Source organism: Lepidochelys olivacea (genome assembly GCF_965140295.1).
Source record: "Lepidochelys olivacea isolate rLepOli2 genome assembly, chromosome: 14".
NCBI classification, from domain to species: Eukaryota; Metazoa; Chordata; order Testudines; family Cheloniidae; genus Lepidochelys; species Lepidochelys olivacea.
This window is the reverse complement of record NC_140424.1, coordinates 43182295-43194464: the sequence shown is the minus strand read 5'-3', so window position 1 is coordinate 43194464 and position 12170 is coordinate 43182295. Positions and strand designations below refer to the sequence as shown.

The 12170-nt window shown below is 45.7% G+C and overlaps 1 protein-coding gene across 1 annotated transcript; it reads right to left on the bottom strand.

The window, feature by feature from the left end:
* Nucleotides 1-1864: 1864 nt before the first annotated feature.
* On the bottom strand, nucleotides 1865-11437 carry LOC311530758 (killer cell lectin-like receptor subfamily F member 1; the record flags this gene model as incomplete). Its single annotated transcript, XM_084647634.1, has 6 exons — nucleotides 1865-1988; nucleotides 3483-3595; nucleotides 4770-4927; nucleotides 5469-5639; nucleotides 10302-10400; nucleotides 11353-11437. 6 exons carry the CDS (start codon nucleotides 11435-11437, stop codon nucleotides 1865-1867), a joined length of 750 nt encoding a protein of 249 aa, XP_084503760.1.
* Nucleotides 11438-12170: the final 733 nt, after the last annotated feature.

Sequence of the window (12170 nt, the reverse complement as noted above, 5' to 3'; positions counted from 1 at the left end):
TGCTGGGTCTGTGGTTTTGTTCTGTCTTCTTCCCTGCATTCGCTTCAGCACCTCCTCAGTGCCAGCAGGGCTGTGTCCAGGCGGAAGGAATAAAAGGGGATTTTCCAGCAGCTGGCCAACTGATTTGGTGCGGGGAAGAGTCTGAGTTGCCTGATCAACTGCAGAAGCAGCCAGCGCCAGCCAGCCTTCCCCTCCTTACCTGGGGTGGAATCTGGAGCATGGGATGGTTCAGAGTGGCCCTTAGCAATGGACTTGGAGGTGGCTTAGGTGACAGGGCAGGGGTGGGAGGAGAAATAAACGTTAAAGATAGTGACTGTAGTAACGAGGGCTCCGTATCAAGTACATTAGATTAAAAAAAAATAGAGAGATTTAGGTTAGACCTTTAGGAAAAATTTTCTAAGTGTCAGGGTAATTAACCACTGGAATGAATTACGTAGGGAGATTGTGGAGTTTCTATCATTGGAGGTTTTTAAATAACAATTTGAACAAACACCTGTCAGGGATGGTCTAGATAATACTTAGTCCTGCCTCAGTGCAGGGGACTGGACTAGATGCTCTATCGAGGTCCCTTCCAGTCCTATTTTTCTGTGATTCTATCTCTGCTTCCATTTCCCCCTCCACCCCTACAATAATGGTGATCACTTGCCTTGTGTAAAGCACTGAGAAGGGCGCTACATGCTAAGGATGATGGTTATTGGGGTTTGTCACGGATCCACATGCCCAGTGCTTTAGAACAGTCCCTGGGAGGACTCCTTGGGTTCCAGACTCCCTTAGGGTCTCACTCGGTCACCAGGGTCAGCCCTTTGGCTTCACCACCTCCTTGGACTGAACCTCGAAGTCTCCAGCACCGCTGCTTCAAGCTGGGAGCTCCCTTCAGCAAGGCCACCTGAGATGGGCATCGGAGGGAGACTTGTACCCCCAAAAGGAGCCATGCACCCCTCCTTCAGCATCTGCCATGACTCCCAGCCAGAGTGGTAAAAGCAGGAGGGTTTATTAGCTATCTGGAACACAGTGTAGAGAGTCCTTGGTTAACATAGAGAAGAGAAAGCTGCAGCAAGGTCCATTCTGGTTGGCCCAGAGCCCCAGCCAAGTGGTATGTCCCCAGCTCCCACTCTGTCCTCTTTGGTCAAGTTCTCAGGCCAGTCCCGCCGGGCCCCTTCTCAGTCCTTTGTTGTCCAGCTGCTCAAACACAGCTGGCTTCCTGCGGAGAGGTGGGCCATCCATGGTCCTGGGGGGTTGGCTTTGCCATTGTCTTCATGGACTTCCAATCACATGGGCCTCACACTCAAGACAGGCGTCAGCCACCCCTGCATCGTAGCCTGCCTGAGAGTAACCAGCCCTTTTCTACCTCCTAGATGATGATGGAGCGTACAGGGGAAACTCAGGCACGCACAGGAGTCATACAAAAATATGACAGAAAATTCTCACTGTCACAGGGGTAAGCTGAACCTTTCAGAGGACTGGGAGTAGGGTGACCAGATAACAAGTGTGAAAAATCGGGAAAGGGGGTGGGGGGTAATAGGTAGGGTGACCAGATGTCCCGTTTTTAAAGGGACAGTCCCATTTTGGGGGACTTTTTCTTATATAGGAGCCTATTACCCTCCACCTCCTGTCCTGTTTTTTCACAGTTGCTATCTGGTCACCTAGTAATAGGTGCCTATATAAGAAAAAGCCCCAAATATCAAGACTGTCCCTATAAAATCAGGACATCTGGTCACCCTAACTATGAGGAACATGTAGCTCTCTCCCGTCAGCTTTTTACCACTGGCCTTTGTTATGCAGGAGGTCAGAGTAGACAATCAGAATGGCCTTTCTATCTAGGAATCTATTATTTCTAAGGATACTGCCTCCCTACTGTCATTGCTTAGATCAGGGCGGCTTCTTTCTGACAAATCCACTTAAATTCAGCGCTGCACATTTCCGAACGCATCTGATTCCCCTTTATCACCCCACAACTGTTGCTCACAGCTGGACCAGATACCGGAAACCTGTGGAACAAAGGGGAGGGGGGAAATAATCCGTGTTAGTGTCTAGACTTCTCAAACAAAGATCCAGAGAAGAGTCTCTTTGTATTAAATCTAATGGCCTACTCAGCTGTAGGTATTCCATTATCTCTGCATTTTCCCCTGCAAGGTTATAAATGTCCCAATCCTCCCACCATGTCTGGTCTCCATGTGGGCTATTGGGGACTGAACTCACCACTCTAACCTAGAGGCGGCAGTGGGAAAGCATGCATTGGAAGAAAGCTTGTCAGGATCTCTGCCGAGTGTGGCTCTTTGTCTCCTCCTAGTCAGTGGTTGGGCCACAAAAGTGCCTAAAGTCCAGTCCTTTCTCTCAAGCAGTCGTGTGCATGCTTTGAGACCCGGTGGTCCCATGATCAGCCTGAGAATCAAGGGGAAGTTGCCTCCCTAATAACATTCAGAATCACCTTTAATTCCTGAGAGGAGGGGACTTTACTTATTGTTAGAAGAAGCCGGAAAATTGAATTTCCATTCCATGGGATATTCCAAAAATATCGGGAGGTTTGGTGGTGGTTTTTTTGCTGTTGTTCTCAATCAGAACACAACGTTGAAATTTACAGCAAAATGAGGTTTCCAAAAATTTCGTTTTGGAAACATCTCAGACATTATCAAAATGTTTCAATCAGGTCAAAATCTTTCGACTTTTATGTTGTCATGTAATATACAATGTAATCAAATAGATGCCGCTGAAATAAACGGTTGCGATCATTTTCCATCAAAGTTGAGAAAAACCGATACAGTCACCGGCAACGTGTCAATTTCATGGAATCGGTGTTTTCTGAGATGTGGTTTTCATCTAAAAACTGCAGTCGACCTAACTACATCTCTCAAGGCTGTGCAAGATGTTGCACCCTGTGGACGTCGTTCGGTTGACCTAACCCCTGGCTGTAGATGCAGCTGGGTTGGCGGAAGAACGCCTCCATCAACCCAGCTGCTGTCTCTTGGAGAGGTGGACTAGCTACAGCAACGGGAAAACCCCCTTCCGTCGATGTAGGAAGGGCCCACAGTTTGGTGCTACAGCGTCACACCTGCTGCACGGTAGCCGCTGTAGTGTAGACGTTCCTAGAGGGAAAGCTGCTCCACTGGGCATTGTTTCCCCTGGCTCTCTGTATTATGTGTGTTCTAGTAATGCGTAGAGGCCCCAACCAACATCAGGACTCCATTGTGCTGGGCGTTTTATCTATACACTTAGCAAGAGGCAGCTCTTGCCTCCGGAGGCCTGCAATCTAAATACACAAAGCTGCCAAAGAATAATTATTCCTTAGGACAGATGGGGAGTGGAGGCCCAGAGAGTTTAAGTGACTTGGCCGAGGTCACGCAGGGGGTGTATTTGTAAATCCAGATTGCCTGAGTCCCAGTTCAAGGCCAGCCTTTCTCACCGATTCAGCAAACATCCAAAAGTTACTTAATTATAAACTTTCCTCAAGACACATGAAATATTTAACAGCAAGAAACACTCACAGATTTTGGTTTAAGATGGAGCCGTCCACCCAGGTCCATTTCTCTTCTGGGAATGTAACGTTAAGCCCAATCCAAATGGGATATTTCCCTTGTGTGACGTTCTGTATGAACTCCTGTGAAGAAAAGCAGGAGTGTGAATTTAACCTGGAGGAAAAGCAATCATTACAAAGGACACCAGAGAACTTAATCCACAATCTCTAAAGAGGCCTTCAGTTGGACCCAAAACAAGCAAGGGAATTTTTTTTTTTCTATGAACCGGCATATAACACTTGTTAGGACACTAACTGCTAGGTCTCAAAATGTAATTGTAAGCAGGGAATCGTCATTGAGCGGGTGTGTTTCCAATGGCATCCCACAGGGACTGGTTCTTGGCCTTAAGCTACTGCAACATTTTAACCAAGGACCTGGAAGAAAAAATAAAATCATCACGGATAAAGTTTACAGCAGCCACGACAATTGGGGGCGCAGTAAATAATGAAGAGGAGAGGTCAAGCATCCAGAGCGATCTGGATTTCTTGGTCAACTGGGGGCAAGCCAACAGTATGTGTTTTTAATAGGGCTAAATGGAAATGTATATAGCTGAGAACAAAGAATGCAGGATGGGGCCTCTACCCTGGGAAGTCATGACGCTGAAAAATTTTAAAGGTCATGGTGGATAATCAGCTGAACTTGAGTTCCTAGTGGGACGCTGTGACCAAAAGAGCTGATGTGATCCTGGGCTGCTTAAACAGGGGAATATTGAATGGAGTAGAGAGGTTATTTTACCTCTCAATTTGGCTCTGGTGTGACCATTGCTGGAATCCTGTGTCCAGTTCTAATGCCCACAGTTCAGGAAGGATGTTGCTAAATTGCTGAGGGGTCAGAGAAGAGCCATGAGAATGATTAAAGGATTTGAAAACCTGCCTTAGAGTGATAGACTCAAGGAGCTCAGTCTATTTAGTTTAGCAAAGAGAAGGTTAAGGGATGACGTAATCATAGTCTGTAAGTACCTACATGAGAAACAGATATTTAATAATGGGCTCTTCAATCTAGCAGACAAAGGTAGAACACGATCCAAGGGCTGGAAGTTGAAGCTAGACAAACTCACACTGGAAATAAGGTGTAAATTTTTAAGAGTGAGGGTAATTAACCATTGGAACAATTTACCCAGGGTCATTGTAGATTCTCCGTCACTGACAATTTTTCAACCCAGATTTAAAACAAGAGGCATTTTTCACATGCCTGCGCAAGATAGCTAGGTTGACCTACATTTTAGGTGTAGTTTGCACACTTTATTTTTTACATTACCATCTCATCCTGGTCCTGGATCACCAGGATGTGAGACCTCTTCCTTGGGCAGTCATCACGGCTCCCATTCCAGTCCTTATTCCCTTTAGAGAACCAGTAGCACTTTCCTCTGTGTGATAGCCAGTCCATGGGGCAGAGTTTGCACTCAGAGCCTCCAGCTGGGGGAAAAGGACATGGCATTCATGGGGCTGAAGACACCTCATGGTTCAACACTTTCCATGTTTTTAGGCACTTGACTGCGAGTCAGGTGATCTGGCTTCAATTCCCAGCTCTGCCACACATTGTACTGTGTGACCTGGGAAAAGTCACGGCAACCTGCCGTGCCTCAGTTTCCCCACCTGTCATAGAGGGATAGTACTACTATCTGCCTCTGCCTTCTTTCTCACTCTGTTGGAGCCCATCCCTTCCCCTCTCGCTCTCCTGGGCTTTCCCCCCACTGTGGTACTGCATATACTGAGAGCTACCCTGAGTGGCCACTAGGCGTCACTGCTGCTCCCCACAGTCCCATCTGAAAACGCTTGTGGTTAACTGCACTCCTGGTACCCAAAGCAGAGAAGCTCTGGAGGGCAGGTGGGTGGTGGCACATGTGGGCCCAGGAGCAGGAAGGGACTTTCCTAGGAGGAGCTCTGACAGATGCACTAGAGCAGCCTAACGAGCTAGACAGGCGCACGGCTCAGGCATGGAAGGAGCTGAGGTTACCTGCTCTGCTGTGTGTTTGCAGATCGCACAGATTCTGTCTCAGGTGAGCAAGGACGTCCTCTGGCCTGCTGCTGCCTTCTGCTCTGTTTAAGCTTCTCCGCCCAGAATCACTGTCCGCAGGGGTGTTTGGGGGTGTTCCGGTCGGTCCTTTGTGAGAGCCGCCCTGGAAAACTTCACCACACAGCATCCGTGTGAATAGAGGTTAGAGAACTGCCCGGCATGTGTGTATAATAAAGCCCTGAATAATATGGATCCCAGTCAGTCACTTTGGAGAAAGAAACTGAACTATTAAAAAATCCAGAGGCAAATTCTATTATGTTCCTACAGTATTTAAACTCAAAAGTGAACCAAGCATGTCTCAGTGTTTACATCCCCCTTTCCTATTAGATGTAGTAATCTCTTAGGTACTTTCCCATTTCTCTCCCCTGCTTTTGTCTCTTTCCAGCTGGCCCTGCAGTTGTTTTATTTTGAATGATTTTCCCCGGGCTCAATGTGCCTCTGCCTCATTAGTTTCTTTCTTTGGCATCAGCATCTTTGCTTATGTTATCAGTAGAACTGGTCAAAAAAACCCTGACGGAACAGTATTCTGGGGGGAAATTAAGTTTCATCAACATGGAAACATTTTGCAGGAATTTGTCTGTTTCAATGACATTTCTGATGAGGAAAAAATCTAAAGGAATTGTTTTGACAGTCTCATTTTGTTTCAAATATGTTTCAATAAGGTAAAAAAAACATTTTGTTTTGACTTTATCGTTTTGATTCATTTCATTCCAACTTGTATGTTGTAGTAAATATTAATTTTCATATATTACATTTTATGTTTAATATTCAGTGTATTGTATCTGTTATTATTATTATAATGTTTGAACATAATCAAACTGACTTGATAGTTCCCAGCCCCAAAAAATTGGAATTTTTAATCCAGTGGGAAATTCTGAAATTTTGGCTTTTCATTCCAATTTAGAATGAATACAAATTTCAAATGGTCAGAATTTCCCACAGAACCAAAATTCCAATTTCCAGCCAATTCTAATTATCAGTGATAGCAGCCCAGTTCTGGGAATATGGTCTATTACGTCAATTTGTTCGTCCAGAGCTATTGGGGTCTGTAGCATTCAGCATAAGAACATTGTAAAGACTTAAGGCAGTTTTTCCCAAAAATGGGGGGTATGGACAGACTACTGAGTTGTTCTCCAGAGCTGCTTCTAAGCCAGTCTCTAGCTATTATCATTGTGGGGGGAACCCTAAAAACGTTGACCGAAGTGTAACTGATCCAGCAACTTCTGCCTGAGTCTGCAGAGAACCTGAAACAATTGCCCTGATATATGAACTGCCCATCCATTTTAACAGATACTGACTTACAGTCTAAAGAAAAGGAGGACTTGTGGCACCTTAGAGACTAACCAATTTATTTGAGCATGAGCTTTCGTGAGCTACAGCTCACTTCATTGGATGCATAAAGTGGAAAATACAGTGAGGAGATTTTTATACACACAGACCATGAAAAAATGGGTGTTTATCATACACATTGTAAGGAGAGGTTTCAGAGTAACAGCCGTGTTAGTCTGTATTCGCAAAAAGGAAAGGAGGACTTGTGGCACCTTAGAGACTAACCAATTTATTTGAGCATGAGCTTTCGTGAGCTACAGCTCACTTCATCGGATGCATGTAGCTCACAAAAGCTTATGCTCAAATAAATTGGTTAGTCTCTAAGGTGCCACAAGTCCTCCTTTTCTTTTTATTGTAAGGAGAGTGATCGCTTAAGATGAGCTATTACCAGCAGGAGAATGGGGTGGGGGGAGAGAAAACCTTTTGAAGTGATAATCAAGGTGGGCCATTTCCAGGAGCAAACAAGAACGTCTGAGGAACAGTGGAGGGGGGGGGATAAACAAGGGGAACTAGTTTTACTTTGTATAATGGCTCAACCACTCCCAGTCTCTATTCAAGCCTAAGTTAATTGTATCCAATTTGCAAATTAATTCCAATTCAGCAGTCTCTCGTTGGAGTCTGTTCTTATAGTCTATGAGTCTCAGGCCAGAACGGACCATCACGATCGTCTAGTCTGGCCTCCTGCACATTGCAGGCCACAGAATTTGTATACTAATTATGATACTTTAAATGTCCACTTTGCTAGCTATTTCACTGTGCAACATGGAGTGTGAAAAAGGAGAAGGAAGATCATATTTTGAAGAAACTCCAGCCGATAGGACCAGAAGCAGGGACTGCTGCAGTGAGGGGAGGAGAATAACTGGGGAATAGCAGGCTAGGAATGGGGAATAAGAGGCTAGGTGGCAGTTACAGTGGATCATAAATAGAATATGAGTCAACAGTGTGATGCAGTTGCAAAAAAGGCTACTATCATCCTGGGGTGTATTAACAGGAGTATCATATGGACAATAAAGGAGGTCTTTGTCCCGCTCTATTCGGCACTGGTGAGGCCTCACCTGGAAGACTGTGTCCAATTCTGGGTGCCACACTTTAGGGGACATATGGACAAATTGGAGAGAGCCCAGAGGAGAGCAACAAAAACGATCAACGATTTAGAAAATCTGACCTAAGAGGTAAGGCTAAAAAACCTGGACCTGCTTAACCTTGAGAAAAGCAGACTGAGCAGGGACCTGACAACAGTCTTCAAATCTGTTCAGGGCTGTTATAAAGAGGAGGGTGATCAATTGTTCTCCATGTCCACTGAAGGCAGGATGAGAAGTAATGGGCTGAATCTGTAGCAAGGGCAATTCGGGTTCGATATTCGGAAGAACTTTCTAACTGTAAGAGAAGTTGAACTCCGGAACAGGCTTCCAAGAGAGTTTGTGGAGTCCTCATCACTGGAGGTGTTTAAGGACAGGTTGGACAAATGCCTGTCAGGGATGGTCTAGGGGTATTTGGTCCTGCCTCGTTGCAGAGGGCTGGACTTGATGACGCTTATTCCCCAGTTTGTAGCTGTGCATTTGATTTTTTTTTTCTTCCTAAGTATAGCAATGTGCGCTTGTCTTTATTGAATTTCATCATCTCAGCGTCAGACCAATTCTCCAATTTGTCAAGGTTGTTTTGAATTCTGATCCTGGCCTCCAAACTGCATACTCTGCACTCCATTGTCCAAAGTCACTAATTACTTCTGAAAAGTGTGGTCTCGGGTCTCACAGGGGAGGAAAAACACTCTTCAAAATGTAGAAAAATGGGATTGTAAATCGAGCTTGTAGAAAATGTTCTTTTTTATTAAAAATTCAAAAATATAAAAACTCTGTTTTCACACTAGACATATTTTGTTGTATAAAATTTGTCCTGTTTTTTGAAGACCACAGCCTCTTGTGTAAGACAACAGGAGAGTATCAAAAATTGACATGCACATTCATCGTATTAAGGAGTCGGATTAAAAACACCTTGGGGCAACATATTACAACCTGTGCCAATCAAAATCTACACTGTGGGAAACCAGAAACTGAAATAATTTTGACAAATGGAAAAAAGCCCAACCGTATTTTCACAAACAGAACAAAGCACTGGAAACATTTCAGTGAAAATGTTTGTACAACTGACAAGTTGCCCAAACCAAAAAATTGTTTCCAGATAGACAAGATTTTTTTTTAATGAAAAACATGGTTCACGAGAGTTTGACCAGCTTTCATTGTAAATGGTCTAACGGTCAAGAGAGCCCAGACTAGATTTAAAGGTGATTGTCTTTTTAAGGACCCTAATCAGGAAACCACTGAAGTACATCCTTAATTTCAAAAGCCTACGCAGGTGTTTACCTGAACTGGGGCCTACCCATTTCCTGCTCGGGGCCATTTCTTCATGATGTTACTAGCGCTGTGGTAACTGAATATAGGACAGCAGTTCTCAAACCGTAACCCATGATGAACCAGTGAGCTCTTGTTGGTAGTAAAAACTGGCCACATAGGGCTAATCTCCTTGCTTTCACCTGCTAAATTCCTTTATACAATAGCAACAATTACATTATTTTCCTAATGTGACTCTTTCCACGTAAGCAATAGTTGTCATTGGCACAGGGATTATAAATATAAGAGATTCTGTTATGTGGACCAGGGAATCTGTAATCCCCGCTTCCCGCAGCTTCAATTGGCCGGGAACGGCAAACTGCGGCTACGGGGAGTTGCGGGCGGCTGGGCCTGCAGACGGTCAGTGTAAACAAACTGTCTCGCGGTCTGCCAGCGCATTACCCTGATGGGCCGTGTGTGGGCCGCCGGTTGCCCACCACTGGTCCACGCTGTGGTGCACAGCTCCATGTGTCAGGGCAAGGTTCTGGCAGGGAGGAGGCAGTGGGGTGAGGCTCGGTAGCAGGGAATTGCCAGATACTTTCTCCACTGATGGAGTCTTTCCCTGCCACGCGTAAAGTCTCCACAGCAGGGAGCTGCCGGAGCCTTTCACTGCTCACTTCCCATTGCCAGAGTCTTTCCCCACTTCTGAATCTTCCCCTTTGGTGGCGAAAGACTCTGGCAGTGGGACGCTACACTGTAAAAACAGAAATGTAGATGGGGGAGACACTGCTTGGGTGAGTAGAAAGCTGTGTGTGTAGGGTGCATACCTGAGTACGTACCCACAGGGTTCAGTGTGTCTTAACCCTATTCGCCTAAGCAGTGCCTCACCATCTACACTGCTATTTACACCCAAGTTAGGGGGGGCATGTGGTGTACATACTCTACACACCCCCGAAAAGAGTGTGCAGTGTAGGTGGACCTTCACAGGTGGACTGCGCCATGGAAAAATTTGAGAATCCCCGGTTGATTAATAAGAAAATAGTTAAGCTGAATTACTAAGGCATAAGAAACTTCACAACCCGCATATTTATGAAACAGACGGGATCCAGACACTTACCGAGGATAGTCAGAATGATCACGGCTAATGTCAGAATGATGCAAAGAGCCCCCAAAATTCCTAGCATGCATTTGAAGCACTGGGAACTCAAAGGAGAATCTGTAAAAAATGCAAAGTTTGGTGAGACGGCTTCAACCTTATCTTTGTCTTTTAAAATATGGTCTCACGTTATGTCATGAGGCATCGTTAGATAATCTCCGTAATGCAATACAAACGGATATTTCTAATGCAACCCTACATGCGGTAATTTACAGTACAGTTGCATAGCCAGGCTTGGCTTGATTTTCAGAAAGCCCTGAGCACCCGCCCTCTGAACCCTCTACAGATTATCAAGATCCTTCTTGAATTGTAGATATCGGAACTGGACACAGTATTCTAGCAGCAGTCACATCAGTGCCAAATACAGAGGTAAAAAACCCTCTCTACTCCTACTCAATATTTTCTCCTGTTTAGGGATCCAAGAATCACCTTCGCGGTCGGTTGCAGCCCCACACTGGGAGCTCCCGTTCAGCTGGTCGGGAATGTGTCAACAAACCTGGTTTTGTCGGAAAATGCCGATTCCTCAAAACTTCTCATGGAAGCATGTCAGTTCCACAAAAGTTTGCTCGGGTTCAGAGGTGGTGCTGTCATTTCCCCTGGGGTGTGGGGGAGCCAGACTGAAGTCCCTGCTATATCAAAGGATCTTATTTTTGTTCTGCTGCAGAATTAAAACAAATGTCGAGACCGCTACATTTTTCAAAAAGTGGAATTCCTGTTGTCCAGTCAGCCCTAAAAATCAGCAGCTTTGAAAGCCAGAGCCTATGGGAATTGAATGTCCAAATCCCATTTATTTTGATTCAGTTTGGGTGTCCAGATCTCTTAGGCAGCATTACAAATCTCAACCATCAGGTGCAAAATATCCATTTCTGAATGGGAACAGGGAATGTCTGGTCACGGGGTCAAAGAAAAGCCTGTCCGATATTCAGCAGAATAATGGCACTCTGCACTTATGCTCTTCACTCATTCTCTCCTTGCGACATGCTCCTGAAGCATACCCATCTAACTTCCATACCTTGGATCCTCTTTGGTGACAGGCGGATGGTGGTTTTCTCCTGGGATCGGAGGTTTAATACCGTGTAACCTTCTTCATCCTGCATCTTCCAGGCTTGCCCAGAAAACGACGAGAAAAGAAGAAACCAAGGACCCTCCACAGACTCGCCCTGTCCGACTGAGGGCTCAAGGCTGCAGAGGAAGTGCTAGCCCCATCTCGAGCCGTCAAACCACAGAGTTGACGCAGATGCAAGAGGCAGGCCAGCCTGCTAGCGAGCTGCACGGCTTGGCACTTTGAAAGGGCAAGAGGATTAGAGCCTGGGTCAGAACATAACCCTAAGTGAGGGAACCTGTAAAGGGAGTAATCACAGGGCAAAACTGGACCTGATGCCCTGAAATAAGTCACAGGGAAGTTGAACAGCCAAGGCACTGGGGGGCTACACTGGAGTCTGTGCCCACGCCCTGCTGTGCCTCTCAGCAATAAGAAACACATCTCTAAACATGCAATAAACAACGTCACGGGCCCAATCCCCTGGTGGTGTAAACTGGTATAGCTCTTCTGAAGTCAATAAAGCATCACTGATCCAGCTGGGATCACACCATTGGGATCTGGCCCCATTGAATCCAGTGGAGCTACGGCCAATTGACACCAGCTGCGGGATCTGGCCCCATTGAGTTCAATGGAGCTACGGCCGATTCACACCAGCTGGGGGATCTGGCCCCCAAAAATGTTGGTTTGAAAACACAGTGATCATAGAATATCAGGGTTGGAAAGGAGATCATCTAGTCCAACCCCCTGCTCAAAGCAGGACCAATCCCCAATTTTTGCCCCAGATCCCT